Source organism: Elephantulus edwardii, unplaced genomic scaffold, assembly GCF_000299155.1.
Source record: "Elephantulus edwardii isolate Elephantulus edwardi_28Jun2011 unplaced genomic scaffold, EleEdw1.0 scaffold00053, whole genome shotgun sequence".
NCBI classification, from domain to species: domain Eukaryota; kingdom Metazoa; phylum Chordata; class Mammalia; order Macroscelidea; family Macroscelididae; genus Elephantulus; species Elephantulus edwardii.
The window spans coordinates 3,879,248-3,898,901 of record NW_006399803.1 but is presented as its reverse complement, the minus strand read 5'-3'; the positions used below and the strand labels follow the sequence as shown (position 1 = coordinate 3,898,901).

Genomic DNA, 19,654 nt, shown 5'->3' with positions numbered 1-19,654 from the left:
GGGATGGGTGTGTCAGAGGCAGTGCGATTGGCACAGGATAGAGCAGAGTTTAGGGCTGTTGTACATAGTGTCGCTATGAGTCGCAAACGTACAACAACAATAGTATCTATTTCTTTTTATTGTTGTTGAATTGGAAGCATTTCATAGCTGACTTTCTAATAGATTTTTACTTTTTACTTTATTCTTTTTGAGAATGTTGTCAGGAAGGATTAGTCCTTAGAAGAAGACATCATGCTTGGAAAGGAAGGTCAGAGAAAGAGAGAAAGACCCTCAACAAGATAGATTGAAATGTGACTGCTACAATGGGCTCAAGCATGCTAGAGCTCATGAGGATGGAGCAGCATAGGGCAAGGCTCAGATTAGCTCATAGGGTCGCTGTGAGTCACAGTCAACTTGATGGCACACAACAAAGGATTGCACAGGCAGAGCCATCCTGAGCAGTGACTGTTAGATCCAAACCACCAGGCAGACACTCCCTTTATGTTAACAGGGCAACCCCCTGCTGGCTTTGCTAAGAATCTATGAGACAGACATCCCAAGAAAGGCACACTAGGCCCAGAAATTGCTGAACACAACATTACTAGGCACGTTGCTGGTCCATGAGCTCCTTCCAGAACAGTTTGAGATGTCTTCAGGCTTGGACTAGCCAGGTGTACATTCTGAGTTAATGAGATGCTTGCACCATTGTTTAAATATACACAGTGAGTTATTTACTTTCTTTTTGCCTTGCACAGAGCGCTTGGCACCACTGCTGGGTTTGTGAATCTGGAAAACATAGCAGGAAAATATGAAGCCAGCCTGCAGTCTTGGAGTAATTTTGTTTCTCTCTGTGTTACTTGGATTCCCATCAGTGTTATTTCCTTGGCATGAATCTGACTTGAAAGCTATTAAGTTCTTAGTGTCTGTACCTTGTTCTTCTCCAAATAAATACACCACTGAAGAATTTTGGTACGTGTTTTGATGTGCAGAAGAGGGGCAGTTCCCTTGGCAGAGTTTTGCATATTTGATCATCTCGTTGTTTGGGTCTCTACATGTAAAGGAATGCAAACTTATAGATGAAATTTGTGCTTTTAAAAGAAAGTTTTTGAATCTGGTTTGGTTTGTGAAGAATTGTGTATTTCAGATTTAATCAATAAGAGAGGTATAATCACAGCCTCATTTTTCTATTTAAGCCCAAGATTATAGATCAGGCCACTTTTCTGCAAGTGTTCTCATTAGTGCTCCAGCTGGGAGGGTGGGAAATTGCAGGAGATGGGGCTGATGAGGACCAGCTTGTAATTCTGAGAGTATAAAGCACTCAAGGCAGTAGAAGTACAGTAAAGGCCATGCAGTCCAAACAGAGAGGCTGCCTGCTCACCCTAGCCAAATAAATGCCTGTACTTACTTTACAGTTTATGGCCGTAAGTTTAAAGAATTGATGTTAACTGTGGATTGTTGGAGGTTATTTTTTGATGCACACCCAGCTTGGTGTTAACTGTGCATATGTGCTAACCTTAAGGGTGTATTCAGACAACAATATTAATTCACAGTCCTCAGGAATGCATGTTGTTGGTGTTGTTATGTGCCTTTGAATCACCTGTGACTCATAGAGACCCTATATACAACAGGTCTAAAGCCTGCCCTGTCCTGAGCCGGTCTGTCTCTGACACACCTATTCTATTACTTCAATTACTGTGTCAGCCCATCTCATCCAGGGTCTTCTTCTCTTGCATTGGCCCCTCCCTACTTAGCATGATGTCCTTCTTTAAGGACTGGTCTCTCCTGGAAACGTGCCCAAATTATGTGAGAGAGTTTTAAATCTTTGCCTTCAAGGAGAAACTTGTTTTCACTTTCACCAGGACAGACATATTCTCTTGGCAATCGATAGTATGCTCGATACTCTTCTCCAGCACCACAACTTGAAGGCATTGATTCTTCTGTCATCTTTAGTCATTGTCCAGCTCTCTGATGTAATTAATTGTAAAGATCATGGTCTGGGTCAGGTGCACTTTAATTTTTAGAAGGAAATCATTGCTCTTGAATACTCCCAAGAAGTCCCTGACAGCAGATTTTCCTAATGCAATTCTTTTTTTTCTTTAATTTCCTAACTACTGATGCCAAGAACATTGATTGTAGAACCAAGTAAGCTGAAATGGTTAAAAATAGAAATCTCTTCCCAGTGGTGAGAATCTTTGTTTTCTTGATGTTGAGCTTCAATCCATTTTGAAGCTTGACCTTCTGCAGCAAATGCCTCACATCCTCCCAAATTTCAGCAAGCAATGCTGTATCATCTGCATGGTGCAGGTTGTTGAGTCCTCCTCTAATCCTGATGCCACACTCCTCCTCATAAAGCCCTGTTTCCAAAATGATCTGTTCTGCATATAGATTGAAAAGGTATGGAGACAGGACACATCCCTGATACACTCCTTTCCTGATTTGGAACCATGCAGTGTTTCCCCGCTTTGTTTTGATGATGGATTCCTGTTGCAAGTATAGGTTTCACATGAGCACAGTTAAGTGTGTTTTGGGATTTCCATTCTTCTCACCGTTAGCCACACAGTCAAATAACTTTGCATAGTCAGTGAAACACAGACATTCCTCTGGTACTCTGCTTTCAGCCATTATCCAGCTGACATTGGTTATGATGTCCCTGGTGCCAACAGCTTCTCCCAAACCCAGCTTGCACTTCTGGCAGTTCTCTGTTCATGTTTTGTGCCGTAATTTTTGGATAATCTTCAGCAGGATCTTGATTGCATATGATTTTTTTTTGATTGCATATGATTTTACTGATATTGCTTGATAATTTTCATACTCTGTTGGGTCACCTTTTTTTTTTTTTTTTGAATGGGAATAAATTTGGATCTCTTCCAGCTGGGTGGCCATGTAGTTGTCCTCCAGATTTCTTGGCACAACCTGGTGAGCACATCCAGGGCAGCATCTTTTTGTTGCGTAGGCGTATGTATTAGTTATCTAACGCTGTTATAGCAGAGATACCATCAGTGGTCGCTTTTTGCTTTGTTGTTGTTTGATGCCATGGGGTCAACACCTCATGCACAATGGATCGAAACCTTGCCCCATCTTTTACTTTCCTCACGCAATCTGCTATGTTCAAGCCCATTGTTGAACTCACTGTGTCTGTTCAACTTATTGAGGGTCTTTTCCCCTTTTACTCACTAACTTTTCTCAGCAAAGATTGGTCTCTCCTCACAACATGCCAAAGTATATGAGATGAGTTTTGCCATTCTTGCCTCTGAAGAGCACCTTATCCATCTCCCAAGGCAAATTTATTTGTTATTTTGGTAATCCATGGCATTATTTCGTACTCTTTGTTAAAACCACAACTCAAAGGCATTGTTTGCCTTTCCATAGTCTTTGCCCAACTTTCACGTGCTTATGAGGCAATTGAAAATATGACTCAGGTGAGGGCCACTTTAGTCTTTAACACGTTGCTGCAAATGATGGCTACAGCCGCCCTGCACATTTTAATTAATTATTCAGTAATACATTTGGGGAAAAAAAAAGGATGTAACATTCCAGGTAACCTATCAGTTGTTTTTTTTTGTGTGACAGTCATAGCCGTCATTTACCCTGGGAAGAGAAAAAAATGTGATGAGCAAATGATGGTTGCAGCCGTTGAGAGTTTTCATGGGAAAACTGTGACAAAATGTGATAATTTTCACTTCCAAACATATGACTGATGCTCAGTTTCATGTGGCAGTCATAAACAATTGAAAAAAAGTGTTTCTAAGCATGGACATCAATTTAAAAGTGTGCGGCAACGTGTTAAGCGGATATCTTTGCTCTTTAGCATTTTACAGAGTTCTTTACAACATTTTCCCCCAGTGATTTCTTCTCTGCTGCCACCATATGTGTTGATAGTGGTAATTTACACATAGTAAGAGTTTTTATTACCTATTTATTTAGCATTTATATTTATTTTCTTTCTCTTTTTGGTGTATGTTTATATACTGTGATCATCATTTGTGGATTACATTTTCCTGTTCTCTATTTTTCTGAGTGTCCTATTTCAACACAGTATGACTTTTCAACACTCACAGTGCGGAGTCAGGAGCTGTGTAGAGTGTAGGCATCACTGAGTCACTTCTTAGCAAGTGCTTTAGGCTGGAGGGAGGGCCACCCAGCTGGGCAGGCAACATCTTGGGGAAAATGGCTCTGGAGGGAAAGGAAACCTTTGCTATGTAGCAGCTATTCAAACTTCAGTCAAATATTTCATTCACCTGAACTACAGTTTGTAAAATAGATATGATGTATAAGTATCTCTTGAGAGCACTGAAATGAGATATACACATCCCCTTCTATGGTGTATGGACCATAGAAGGTTCTGATTAAGTGCTAGCCTGTAGTGGGGGAGGAGTGGGCAGGGAGGAAAATGTGCAACAATGAATGAATGGGGAAAAATTAAATGGAAAGAATATGCTGTAAAATATATATATGTTTCGTTAAAAATTATTAATAAAACTTTTTTTAGAAAGGAGTTCTTTACACTACATTCTGTTACGACATTTATAGAGGTGTGATTTTGCAGAACCATTTCAGCTCAGTGTGTAGGTGCCGACTTGCTGCTGTTCTTTGTGACAATGATTGCATTTCTCTTTCTGAATCTTCTGGGTTTCTCTGGCCTTAGTAGTTAGTTGACAGTCAATTAGGGAAGGGTACCTGGCTGACTTTGAGCCTCTGAGACCTTAATGTTTGAAATCTTGGCAGGCAGCCACATCTCACCAGTCCCCGAGAGATATTGTCAGGTGTGTGTTCCTTCCTAATCACAGTCTGAACTTTTTGAATTGGGCAAGTTCTGACCTGAGTGAGCAAAGACAGGGAAAATGCTTTCAGAGAACAATGTGAAATAGTCAGGTCTGAGGAAGAGGGAAGTCTGGCCTGGGGAGAGACATTTCTCTTCCCCCTGTACTGAGCCAGGATGTAAGAAAGGAGACAGGGGCCATCCGTGGTGTCAGGTGGAAGATGATGGGCCCCTGGAAAGTATCTTGGGTTTTTCCTTTTCACATATTGAATGAAAAACCATCACTTTACTCATCTAAAGCCAAAAATCAAACCTGTTACCCCTGAGTTGATTCTGTCTCTATGTGTTTCATAATAGAACTGTGTTCCAGAAAGTTTTTATGGTTGTGATGTGTGTGTGTGTTTTGAATGTAGATTGCCCCGTCTTGAACAGCCACCCCTTAGGATAGTAGTTCTTAGCCATTCTCACCACCCAGAGACTCCTGCTAATCTTTAAAACAACAACAACAAAAACATCCAAAAATAGCTTTGGTGCCATTGAGTTAGCTGTGACTCATAGTGTCTGTATCGAACAAAGTTGAACTGTTCCTTAGAGTTTCGAGGCTGTGTCCTCATGGGAGTAAACTGCTACATCTTTTTCCCCGCAGAGCAGCTAGCTGGTGGGTTCCGGCAGTCAACCTTTTGTTTAGCAATCTGACACTTCGGCCACTGCTCCACCACGGCTCCTCTTATTCATCTTTGGAAGAAAGACTTTTATTTATTTAAAACTTTCTCATTTAACTCTTGGCTTAAACCAAGAACTAAAACAATAATTACATCTTTCTTTCTAGGTCTTTCAGCGGCCCAGCGGAAGTTTGCTCATTCGCTCAGAGACTTTAAGTTCGAGTTTATCGGTGATGCGGAGACCGATGATGAGCGTTGTATAGGTGCGTAAAAATGAGGCGTTGCTTTGCTTCCCTTGGCTTTGGCCACCGAGTTATAATTTCTTTCTTCCTTACAGATGCTTCCTTACGTGAGTTTTCAAATTTTTTGAAGAATCTGGAAGAACAGAGAGAAATTATGGTGAGTAAAGCAGTGTGAATTCATAGATTCAGTTTTGCTTGAGGAAAGTGTGGGTTGAGAAGCTGGTTCTGGTAGAATTTTTAGTCCATTTGTCCATGCACAAAGTCATGCATTATAGTGGAAAAATCCTGGCTTAGGTGTCAGGAGTCTATGTTTCTAGTTCTTTTGTATTGCTGAAAACATTGTGACTCTGGGCAGGGCTTGCTTCTTCATCTTTAAGACTGCTGATTTGACTATGTCATTGCTTTCTAGCATTTGGTTTGAAATGGAACACTTTGATTTACACCGATTGCTCATTTAGTGACTACTTCATTATCTGATATTCGCATTTGTGATCGTAGTAAAACATCTGACTATTTTGTGCATTAATGAGGTGGTGGCAGCCACTATAAAGCATTTCCTTCCTTGAGGATAGTCTTCAGGGGCCCCCTGGGAAGCCAGCATATGCCACTCTGCCCTCCACTCCCTTCTGCTGGCCGAGAATGCACAGAGAGCACCACATCAGCAAGCACCTGTTCTCGGTTCCCAGCACCTAGGAAGCCTGAGGTCTTGCACCTCATAAGAGCTGAGGGGTTGGAAGGGAAGAAAGAATCATCAGAGAAAAAGTTTGTAAGAGATACTTGAGACACTGATGACATCTGAAAGTGAGCCTAACCGAACCTGAAATGCCCACCTCTCTGGGGCTGGTGTGTGTTCAGGCCTTCAGCACCCTGGGAAGATGCCCCTGGCAACAGTGATTCACCAGCTCCGGAGGGCAGATCCACAGTAATGGTCGGAGCCCACATGTGACGAAGGTGAAGTGGTTATACTATGGCACGCCGGTCATGCGACTTAGATTTAGCTAGTGTTGTCTCTGTCGACCCTTCTCCACAAAGAAATAATCTATAACTGGACTCATTAAAGTGATAAGCTCATAAGTAAGTCTTAGATATTATTATTTCTAAGATCATATTTTCTAGATTAAAAAAAAATCTGCTGACTGATCTGAAAAGAGGAAAAACGAATCTTCCTTTGCCACATAATGGTTTTCTTCTAAAAGCTTGGTCTTTGGCACCTGACCATGCTAATAAGTGAAAAGTGGCTGTATATAGAATATCATGCAGAATCTTAGTTTATTTGTTGTTGTTGTTATTGTTTTGTGCTGTCAAGTCACCTGCGACTCATAATGACCCTATGCACAACAGCCCTAACCCCTGCTCTATCCCTTGCCAATCTTATTGTCTTCAACACAGCTATCCCCATTACCCCAGTGACTGAATCAGTCCATCTCATTGAGGGTCTTTCTCTCCTCCACTGTCCCTCCACCCTCCCAAGCAGGATGTCCTCCTCTAAGGACTGATTTATTTAGGAGGTTGGGGAAAAAAAAAGAATCCTACACTTTTCATTTGTAGGATAGGCAAAGAATATGGAATATACCATGGATTTCCAGAAGCATAAGCAAATCTGTCTTGGCGGGGCTGGAGGAAGAATAGTCAGAATGTTCCTAGAAGTTGGGACGTCTTGTTTCCTTTGCACATGTCATCAGTGGGGACTAGTTGCTGGAGAAGGACACTGTGCTTGGTAAGACAGAGGATCAAGGGGACAAGAAGAAGGTCAAGTGTGGAAGAAATTCTCAGTGAGATGCATTGATATAGTTAGTGGTGGCACAATGGGCTCACATATAGCAATGATTGTGAGGATGGCCCAGGCTGAGCAACATTTTATTCTATTGTACCTGAAGTTGCTGTATTTTAGAGTAAGTGCAGTGATAACAAAAACAAGAGAGAAGAGCATTTGAGCTTATGTGGAAATAGAGGAATAGCAGAGCAATATCAGAGTGTGACTCACTTTGTCATTTGAAGCTCTGTAGAGAGAGAACTCAAGCCTAGACGTGTTTGAGATATTTTGATTTGAGATTCATGATAAGAAAAGTAATAATAATAATAGCTACTCTCAGTTGGGAACTCTGTGTCTCATGCTGTCAGAACATTGGTGTGTGTTTAAATGTGCTCCTGGGTTGATGATGACTTTTGTGGGGCTGAGTTATATTTAGGGCAGTCTGGTGGCATAGTGGGTAAGCAGTTGAGCTGCCAACCCAAAGGCAGACAGTTTGAATCTACCAACTGTACCTCGGGAGAAAGATGAGCAGTTTTCTCATATGATTTATAATTTCTGTACACCCATTTGGTCAGCTCTGAGTTGGTTCTGAGTGGATTGCAATGAGCTGTTGTTGAGTCCTATTTGTCTACCTTTCTTCGAAGTGTTCGCTTCCTTCTTGATGACTGCTACTCATCTATTCAATACAGATTTGTCATGGAATCATCACCAGGTTACACACAGTATCCACATAATTTTTTCAGGCCTTTTTATCTTTATTATTGATTGTATATTTTTTTATTATATAATTGATTTTCTTTTTGTTTTTGTGAATATACACTTGCAGAACGTATACTAATTCAACAATGTCTACATGTACAATTCAGTGACATTAATTACATTGTCCAAGTTGTACAGTTTTAGAGTTTTAAAAATATATACATTTTTTTCTATGTTACTGAGCATAAGCAGCTGTTAGGTAGTGTTGAGGTTGTTCTAATCCATAGTGACCCTCTTTATAGCTGAATGAAGCCATTCCCATTCTGAATCATCCTTAGAGTTTTGTCACATTTTAACTAACTATTGCGGCCATTGTGTCATCTTGTTGAGGGTCTTCCTCTTTTTTGTTCATTCTTTGCTTTAACAAGCATGGTGTGTGTCTCTAGAGACTGGTCCTTCCTTGTTAGATGTCCAAAGTACGTATGATGGAGTCTCTGCATCTTCATTTCAAAGAAATATTTTTGTTTTCTGTTCTACCATGATATAGTCATATTCTTCACCAATGCTGTGATTCAAATGCATCAGTTCTTCTTCTTTCTTCCTTATTCATTGTCCAGCTTTTTTTCCCCTTTATTTTATTTTATTATTTTTTTTTGTGTGTGTACCGTCAAATAGGATCTGGCTGGTACAGGAGGAGATTGCCCCTCTTTCTCCAGCAGAGCATCTGGTGGATTTGAACCACGTACCTCTGGGATTGCTGTGCAGCTTCTTGTCACTAGGCCACTAGAGCTCCCCCATTGTCCAGCTTTCATATACCTGTGAGGCAGTTGAGAATATCATGGCTTGCATCACATGAACCTTACTCCATCAAGTGATGTCTTTACAGTTTTCATACTTTAAAGAGGTCTTTAAAGTGAGCATGAGTACCACCTAGAACTATATATTGGAGGTCTTCATACACATGCGGTAGTACTAGCAGCATCTAGCATGATAGCTATACTTGTATCTATTTGCCAGTTACTCTTCAAAGCTGTTTACCTGGTACTGAGTCGTTATAAAATGAGCACGCACCAGGTGAGGGACAGTCATGTGTGATCTTTGCTGATTTCACCAGGGAGAACTGTTCCTGTCAATAGCATCAACAACACAAAACCAATTCCCATGAGGTCAGACATGTCCCCCATGCTCCTGTACCTCTATCTACTCATCTAACTACTAATCTTACTGCTTTGCAGGATCCAAAACCTGATGCGATAGTTCACAGACTATACAGAATCATCTTGGGGATGTTGAAAGTTTATAATCGATATTAGTAGCAGAATAAAGTCAGGATAGCTTCTGAAATGTGCACTCAGGCACCTTGACCTTGAGCCTCATGGCTTTAGACTGCTGTTATAAAATTCTCAGTCCTGCCAATATTGTATCTCCCCACATCCCCCTAGATTGTCCAATAAACTTGTGTGACGTCTCTTGGCTTTGTTCTGGTTCTGTCCATGGGGACACGTAGCAGCCAGCTCCGTCTTATGTCAAGTCTCTGTACTCCTCTGTTTTGGCTACGGCTGCTGCTGCTGTAGGTGTAGATGGAGCAAGAATGCCTGGTCCTGAATTCTCTTGCTGCTGCGTCTCTTCTTCTCTAGTGGGGAAGGTCTAATTCTCCTGCTGCTCGATTGCTCAGTTTAGTGGCAAGAGTAGCTAACTCCTTTGTGGATTGGTAAGACTAGCCAATCAATTTGTGGATTGTAGATAGCCAATCCCCCTTGTGGACAGGCTGACACACTCCATTTGCAAATTCCCGCCCATTTCTACATGGCAATATCAAACAATGGCTAGGAAAGTAATCTTGAAAGATAATCTCCATAGTCATTTTAATTATCACATAAGCTTTATGAAATACATAGTGTTAGATGAGGGAATTGAGACTTAGTACCTTGTCAAAGTCACATAGTTACTGCGAGTGGAGCCAGTACCTGATAAAAAAACCCAGCCATTCTGAACCACCTTCCACTGCTGTAATCTCTGCAAGGCATCCTTCTGGTTGGGGTCCAGTGAGAGTTGCTATCTGGTACGGTTGCAGGAGGGGAAGCATTAGGAAGAAAATACTAATTTTGATTTACAAGGTGATAGAGATTTATATCCTCTAGAATCCCTAATAGAATTTCCCCTATTCTTTGAGCTCTGAGATAATATGTCATAGTTTAAGTACCATAGGGGCATGCGAAGATGATCTTATTTGTTCTTCTGGTACAAACTGACAGATTCAGTCATTGTTTATGTGTTCCTATAGAGTGGATAAAAACAGTGCCACAGTATAATTTTTCTGCAGCATCAAATCTCTTTGTGATGTGTGTGTGTGTGTGTGTGTGTGTGTGTGTGTGTGGCGGGGGTGAGATGAAAGGGTCCATATCTCAGTTTATTTTAATACTTTTATCTTTAATCTTCTCAAAGCCTTTTTGATATTTAGTTGCATTTCTAGTCCACTCCTGAAAACCTGAGCTTTCAGGAAATATTTATTGCTTGGAGTGCATGTTTCAGTGAATGTTTTAAAATCTAGAGACTTAGTGACAAACAACACAAAGTCCTTGAGCTTATGGAGCTTGCATTTAGACATGGGAGGTGGTAGATGAATATATAATCCATTGTTAGCCATCAATAAGTGCTACAATACAAAATAAAGCAAGGAAGAGATCAGCCAGAGGGGCAGAATACTGTCATATATAAGGTTTTGTGAGGATGGTGCAGGAGAGGGCTAAGTTCACAGCTGCTGTTCATAGAATCGCTATGAGTCTTGGTCAACTCAATGGTACCTAACAACAACAACAGCAACAACATGAAAAATGTTTAGTCAGCAGAATCCAATACAAAACATTCAAAGAGAGAGTTCCAGGCAAAGGGTTGCTTTATTTTAGCTCTGCAGCGATGCTGCATGCCCACTGTCTGGCTGGAGAGTTTATTTCTGCTTTTGTTCCTTGAGATGAATTGAGTAGGAAAAAAAATCTGGAACGTGGTCTGAGCGCCAGGCTGTCTGATATAGATAGCATGCTTTTCAGAGCTATTGTTAGCTGACTTAGTGATTTAATCTTTAGCTGTGGTGGAGGTTGGCAGAGTCCATCTTGGACAGAACAAGGGTGACAAGGTTGTTTCCAGCACAGGATAGCAATGAGAATGCGATGGTGACCGTGCAAGGGTATGGACTGCAAGGAGGGATGAGAAATTACGAATTAGCAGGAAGTGCTCCAAAGCCTCAAAGAAACACGAGGCAGCTAGAGAATGAACTGTAGCATTAACAGTGCTTAATCCTTTTTTTATAACTTTTAATTTTGGAAAATTGCATGTATATATGAAAGTAAAGAGAAAAAATAATCCATGTGAACTCAGTGAGCTCCTGTACAAGTGATGACCCTGGAGTTACTGAATCCTTTTATGGAGGTTGGTAACTACCACCATATACATAATCTTGTTAATGTTTTAATCCTCATTGCGGATCGACCCCCTTCCCCCATTATTTTGATGGAAAGGCAAACATCATATCATTTCATGCATTTGTTGTTATTGTTGTTATGTGCCGTCGAGTCGCTTGTGACTCATAGCGACCCTATGTACAACAGTCCTAAACTCTGCTCTGTCTTGTGCCAATTGCGCCGTCTCTGATACACCCTCCTGATTACCCCAGTCACTGAATCAATCCACCTCATAGAGGGCCTTCCCCTCCTGCGCTGTCCCTCCACCCTCCCAAGCATGATGTCCTTCTCCAAGGACCGGTCTCTCCTCACAACATGTCCAAAGTATGTTAGACGAAGCCTCAGAATCCTTGCCTCCAAAGAGCCACCCGGTTTATACATAGATACTTTAAAATATCCCTAAGGCTTTAAAAGAACATCCCAAACCATAAAATCCTTATTATCCCTCAAAGCACAGAGAAATACTTTACTGTTATCAAGGAAGTAGGTAGTGCTCACACTTTCTTGATGTTTACTCATGTTCACCTCTGTTCCTTCCTCATTATCCCCTTCCCGTCTTCTCTCCCTCCCTTCCTAAGAAACTAGCTCTTAGTGCACTGGGATCTGGATCTAGGCACATCACATTTGTTTGATATATTTCAAAATCTCTTTTAATCTGTCAGTCCTTCTTGCCCATTTTTTTCCCCTTGACAAGAATTCCTGGTACTCTTTGTCAGCTTAAAAATATTAAAATAATGTTTCCTGAGTTATTAAAAGTGACATTAATATAATATTTTGATAATTAATCTTGTAAAAAGAGCAAGTAAGGGCCATATGGAGACAGCCATATCTGACCTTTACCAACTTCATGAAGAGAAACTGTCCCTGTCAACAACATCAACAAAATCAATTCACATGAGGTTAGACATGCCCCCCACATTTCCATACCTTCTTCTATACCCATACCTTTTCCTACTCATCTCAACACCGATATTAGCGATTTACTGGGTCCAAATTCCGATACAGTATCTCACAGACCACACAAAACTGTGTTAGTGAAGTAAAATGTTATAATCCAGGTTAGTAACATAATACAGTCAGGATGACTCCTGAAATGTGCTCACAGACATGTTGGCCTTGAGCCTTTTGGATTTAGGCCAGTGTTAAAAAGTTTTCAGTCTTGTTAGTTTTGCCCCCCTCCTCCCCAGTCTTAGCCAGCATTGTTCTCAGTTCTTTGAATTATGTCCCCTGACTGCCATCCCAAGTTGTCTAACAAACTTGGGCAAAGCTCTTAGCTTGGATTCCACTGGAGTCAGAGTCCTAAGGTCCCATCTCACGTCATATCGCTAATTCAGCCATGGCTGCTCTTTTCTTGATGGTAAGGTTTCTTTGCTAGTGGTGGCAGGCAAGAGTCTAATTCTGTAGCTAGAACTGTTTAATTTCTTGGCGAGACTAGCCAAACGCATTGTAGAATGGTAAAACTGGCCCAGCCCCTTGTTGAAAGGTATGATAGCCAGTCCCCTTGTGGCTAGGCTAATAGTCCCTGTTCATACATTCCCTCCCATCTGTATGACAAAGTCAAACTGTGGCTAGAAAAGTGATATTGGAAGATAAACTCCACATACTTTATTGACATTATTTGGCTATTTTAGTCTAACCTCACTATAAAGCCATTGATCACTGAACATTTAATGTGATAAAAAAAGGTGATCTGACAGAGTGTAGAATTTATTGAATAATATCACTAATATCACATGCAAGCAAGATCCTACTTAAGATTATAAAAAATATGATTGGAACAGTATTCCAACAAAGAACTGCCAGATATGCAAGTTGGATTTAGAAGAGGATGCACGAGGGACATTATACCCAATATTAGATGAATCTTAGCTGAAAGCAGAGAGTACCAGAAGAATGTCTGTTTTTCATTGACCATGCAAAGGCTTATGACTGTGTGGATCACAACAAATTATGGCTAACCTTGAGAAGAATGGGAATCCTAGACTACTTGATTTGGTTCATGCAAAACCATACTTGAACCAGGAAGCAGTTGTCAGAACAGAATAAGAAAACACTGCATGGTCCAAAATCAGGAAAGGTGTACACCAGGGATGCATCCTATCTCCATACCTTTTTCAATCTACATGCAGAACAGATACTTATGAGGAGGAATGTGACATCAGGATTGGAAGAAGACTCATCAACAACTGTGCTATGCAGATGATGCAACATTACTTGCTGAAACTGAGGAGGACCTGAAGCACTTGCTGCCAAAGGTAAAGGACTATAGTCTTCAATATGGATTGAAGCTCAACATCAAGAAAAACTAAGATTATCACCCCTGGGCCAATTGGCAGAATAATGATAGATAAAGAAGAGATTGAGATTGTTAATAATTTCAGCTTGCTTAGCCCCATAATCAACAATCTTGGTATCAGTAGCCAGGAAATCAAAAGACGAATTGCATTGGGAAAGTCTGCTATCAAGGACCTTTCCAGAGTACTGAGAAGCAATGATGTCAGTCAAGAGACTAAGGTATGTAGTCATGGTCTTCGCAATTACTTACTCTAAATCAGAGAGCTGGACAATGAGTAAAGATGATATAAGAAGAAGAGATGCCTTTGACTTGTGGTGCTGTAATAGTATTGAGCATTACATGAACTGCCAAGAGAACAAACAGGTCTGTCCTGGAGAGAATGAAACCTGACTGTTCCTTGTAGGCAAGGATTTTGAAACCTTGTCTTACATACTTTGTGCACATGACCAGGAGGGTTCAGTTCTTGGAAAAGGACATTATGATTGGAAGGGTAGAGGGACATTACAGGAGAGGAAGACCTCAGATGAGATATATTGACACAGTAACTGGGGTAATGGGGGTAGGTGTATCAGAGGAGGTGAGTTTGGGTCACGCTAGAACAGAGTTGAGAGCTATTGTATATAGGGTCTCCGTGAGTCACAAGCAACACGACACATAACAACAACAACAACAAGAGCAAACCCCTTGTTGCTTCAAAAGGCATTGGAATATTAAAAAAAAAAAATAGAAAAGCTTTCATGCTTTACTTGACACCAGCTTTAAACTTTTATCTAGGAAAAGATACCTTCTACAAGAAATGACTGTCTAGCCCTAGAGTATAACTGGTAAAATGCTAATTAAAATTCATTATACTAAGTGCCTTAGCAATGGTGTGGAGTGTGGCTAAACATGGTGTGTACGTCTCTGAATGTAAAAAATGATTGTGACTAAGTCAGAGATTGTCAGGAGAGACTTTAAGGGAGAGGTAGTATTTAATCTGGGAGTTTGTGTGGTAGAGACAAGAAACTTTGCCTGGAATTTAAGCTCAGCACTAAGTAACACAGCACTAAGTAACAGAGAAAGCTTTGAAATGACCAAATGGATCTCAGTGCTGTTGAGAACTTAAAACTCTTGTTTTACTTAAAATCATTACAAACTAGCAGGATGTTGAAAGTGACCAATATTTTAAATCACGCAGAATGACAGCCATAAAATAGAGGTGGAAACAGTTTAAAAATAATCCCAAGAACTAAAACACTTATTGGTCACTTAATCTTTAAAAGTATTTACTTTTGTGTTTTTGCTGAAGTTATGTTATAAAATTAAATGATGGCACAGCATAATAACTTGACATTTAGAATTACTTGAATTGTCATTTATATATTAAAATTTGATTTTATACAATATGTGTTAGAAGAGAAAGCCCAACTTTTCATATTCTAAAAAAATGTTAAGATAGGGCTTTAAGGGATAAAGTCATATGTCTGGATGCTCAGTGGTCTGAAACAAGTTTTTCCTTGTTGGCTTTGAACAATCAGGTGTGTGTGTTCATCTACTGAATCTTTTTACATAGGCAAACTATATTTAGCTCAACAAATAATACTGTGTGCCTACTACAGCCATACACAGTGCCAAGTATTGCGAAGATGAAGACCTAGTTCCTGCAATTGTCCACTGGGAGAGATGGCCAGAACATGTAATTTCAGCATACTTTGTGGTTACACTGATTGGGGAGCTCAGGCAAGGTATTTTAAGGAGGTGATTGCTGAGCTGAATTGTAGGTTGAGTCAGAGTTAGGCAAACAGGAAAGATGGAATTGAAGCTCTTCTTTTCTGCTTAGGGAGAACTGATTGCATTTGGGAAAGAAGGAGGGATGTGTTTGCCTATCTTTTCCACCATTGTCTGGCTCTGTTGATGTTAAAACAGATTGTTGGGAGGGAAACAGAAAGAAACCAAATGAAGAAGTTGGAGTTGTTTCCTTCTAGTTTGTAAAACTCCATGTCCCAAGCCTTTTAATAAACTAACATTGAGTTTTTTTAAGACACCCCCTTTAAATGATAAGTTTCCCCTCATACTGTTGCCAGCCCCAGTGGTCAGAGTGAATTTCTTGACTTGGTTATCCGGGCATAGTTGATGGCTGGAATTGCTGTGTTCACGTCTGAATCTGCTCTCTGAGGAAAGTGCTTTGTGGTGTTCTGTTGCCAGAATTCCGGAGATGTTCTCTCTGGCATGGCAGGACATGGTGTACTTATCTGAGGTAGGCAGCTGCCCAGGAATTTAGGGACTTTTAAAATAGTGCTGTAATGTTTATGGTGTTCTTTTAAAAGTTCTTAATAGTGTAGTTACTTTTCTCTACTTGTATCCTTTTGCCAGATTATTTCATTTTTGTCCCTAGCCTGAATAATGTTCGCTCAGTTTGTGAGGGCTGTAGCAAATCAGGGCAGATATTTGACGCACTGCTTCGTCACTGTCCTAAACGTTGGTGGTTTGAACCCACCCTGTGGGACTACGGAAGAATAGCTTGGCAAAATTCTGTGAAATTGACAACAGCCAAATCACTGCTGTTGAGTCAGTCTTGATTTATGACTTCCTGGTAGGACAGAGCAGAACTACCTATAACATTTCCAAGAAAGCTCTGATTGCATAGTTTGTAGGCAGTTGAGCAAATCGACTATACCAGCAACTCTGAAGGCAAGGGAAAAGATGGCAGTCTCTTCCTTTGCTATTTACAGCCTCATTTTTTTTTTTTTTACATTTTTAAAATTTGTTTGCTTATCAAGTTTATATACATTGTGTTTCACACTATTCTTCATTCACATTGTTTCATACATTCTCATTATGTTTATAAAATAAATCACCATTATATTTTATGTAATTGAATCTGATTTTTTTTTTACCTATAGTACTTACTGTGCTTAATTTGTTCAGTTTTAATTCTCCTCAGATTTTTTTCTTTTTAAAAAATGTGTGGTTATAGTGAGCTTTTGCAAACAGATTAGTTGTCATTCATTCATGATGCAGACTTTCTACTGTATCATCTTCAAATTCACTTCTCAACAATTGTCCTGTTCCAGATTATTAATTGTCATAGTATACTAACTGTCGATTTTTACTATGTTACAGATTGATGCTCACATTAAAGTAGCATGAATAAGCTAGAAATCAAGCAAATCTGAGTTTGGTGTTTCTGGTTTCCCCAAATTCAGAAAAAAAGACGCTCGTTAATTTGTTTAATTTTTTAAAAAGGCAACAAACAATATTTGCACCACCCAGAAAATATTAGCACCAACCTGTTCTTCCTGATTCCATAGAACCTAAAGAAACATCTTTGTTGCTTTGTACATCAAATGAACTTTTCTGTGAACAAAAACCAGACAGATATTAATGTATGTGTTTTAGAAATGAAAGAATTAAGAGGAAAAGTTACACAAATTAAAAATATCTCTTCAAAAGCTAAAAAATCGCCATTGGACTTTGCCCATCATAATAACTCTCTCTTTTCGGATCCTTCCCATTTTCTTCCCCCCACTCCCTTTGCCCACTAAACTGTGTAACCCTGTGGATTCCCTCCAACATGTCCTCACCCCTCCAATCACCTTCCCCCTTGGGTTCTTATACATGTTTTACTAGTTATCCTTTCATTTTTACAGTAATGGTCTTATGCAGTACTTGTCCCTGTATTTGTTGTTGTTTGTTGTTCTTATGTGCCGTTGAGTCGTTTGCGACTCATAGCGACCCTATGTACAACAGCCCTAAACCCTGCTCGCTATATCCTGTGCCAATCGCATTGCCTCTGACACACCCATCCCGATTACCCCAGTCACTGATTTTGTAGACTCTTAAAATTCACTGAGGGGGTCAGCTATGAACTGGTTCCAATTTGAGAGCAAATAGTGAATGGGTGTAAACGTTACCGAAACAGACTACCTCATGTTTCTACAACAGAGCAACTGATAGATTTGAACTACCAACTTTCAGGTAGCATCACATGGAGTCAGTAAGAGCTGGAATTGACTTCAAAGCCGTGAGGGTTGTGTGTGTGTGTGTGTGTGTGTGTGTTAAGGGTAGGGTGGAGGAGATATGAAGAGATTCAAAAGGCTAAAGATAAGAGGAGATGTCAGTGTGCTGCATGCTCTCTCTCTTTCTGGGGTTTAAGGGTTCATTGTTCCAAATGACTTTCCTAGCCATTGAGTTTTGACTTTGCCATGTGAATGGGCAAGAATATTTGAATAGGGCATGTACATGCAAATTGTTGTTGTTATGTGCCATCGAGTCGCTTGCTACTCATAGTGACCCTTTGTACAACAGCCCTGAACCCTACGTTATCATGTGTCAACCTTATAGCCTCTGACACACCTATGCCCATTACCCCAGTCACTGAATCAATCTATCTCATCCAGTGCATTCTTCTCTTGTGCTATCCTTCCACCATTCCAAGCATGATGCCCCTATCCAACAACTGGCCTCTCCTTGAGAAATGCCGAAAATATATCAGACAAAGCCTCAGAATCTTTGCCTCCAAGGAGAAGCCTAGTTTTACCCTCTCCAGGATGAACCGCTTTGTTCTCTGGGCAGTCCAATACTCAGTACTCTTCAATATTCATTACTGGTATATTCAGTAATCTTCTCTAGCACCACAGCTCAAAGGCATCAAATCTCCTTCTAATATCCCTAGTCATTGTCCAGCTTTCTGATGCATAGCAAGTAATTGCGAAGACTGATGGTATGCATAGGAATCAAATTCATTACATTTGTGGAAAGACTTGGTGGAGCAGCTCAATATCAGCAGTGAAAACCAGGCTGAGTGCTGATTGTGGGACAGACCACTCATATGCAAGTTCAAGCTGAAGTTGAGGAAAATGAAGTCAAGTCCACGGGAACCAAAATTTGACCTTAAGTCTGTCCCACTCGAATTTCAAAACCATCTCAGGAATAGGTTTAATGCCTTGAGCACGAATGAACATAGACCAAATGAGCTCTGGGAGGATATCAAGAAAATCGTCTATGGAGAATGCAAAAGAACATTACAAAGGCTGAAGTAGAAGAAAAGACCAAGATGGATGTCAGATGAGACTCTTGAGTATTGCATTAGAGCACCGAGAAGCCAAAGCTAAAGGAAGAAACCAAGAAATCAAAAAGCAGAACAGAAAATTTCAAAAGGCATCCTGGGACAACAAAGAAAGATACCATAATGAAATGTGCAGAGAGCTGGAGTCAGAAAATCAAAAGGGCTGAATTTGCTCAGCGTTTCTTAAGCTAAAGGAGCTGAAAAACAAATTCAAGCCATGGGTGACAATCCTTAAGGATACTTTGGGTAGAATGTTAAATGATTCAGGAAGTATCAAGAGAAGATGGAAGGAGCACACAGAGTCACTATATCAGAAGGAATTGGCTGACCCAGAAGAATTTCATGAAATAATATATGAGCAAGAGCCTATGAAGGATGAACGAGGAAGTTCAAATTGCTCTGAAGGAATTGGCAAAAAACAAGGCTCTAGGAGTTGACAGCATACCAATTGACATATTTCAACAAATAGACACTGCACTGGATGTGCCCACTAAGTTGTGCCAAGAAATTTGGAGGACAGCCAGCTGGCCGACTGACTGGAAAAGATCAGTATTTGTTCCGATTCCAAAGAAAGGTAACCCAACAGAGTGTGGAAATTATAGAACAATATCATTGATATCATGTGCAAGCAAGATACTGCTGAAAATTATCCAAAAACGTTAGGAACAATATGTCAACAGAGAACTGCCAGATGTGCAGGCTGGATTTAGAAGAGGTCGTGGTACTAGGGATATTATAGCTAATGTTAGATGGATCTTG

The 19,654-nt window shown here is 40.3% G+C and overlaps 1 protein-coding gene across 1 annotated transcript in view; it reads left to right on the top strand.

The window, feature by feature from the left end:
* Nucleotides 1-19,654, top strand: part of ARHGAP10 (Rho GTPase activating protein 10) — a 446,487-nt gene that overhangs the window by 97,461 nt on the left and 329,372 nt on the right. Inside the window, exons 2-3 of the mRNA XM_006886993.1 lie at nt 5,568-5,663; nt 5,738-5,799. Of these exons, the coding sequence (XP_006887055.1) occupies nt 5,568-5,663; nt 5,738-5,799 (158 nt within the window). The remainder of the gene's footprint in view (nt 1-5,567; nt 5,664-5,737; nt 5,800-19,654) is intronic.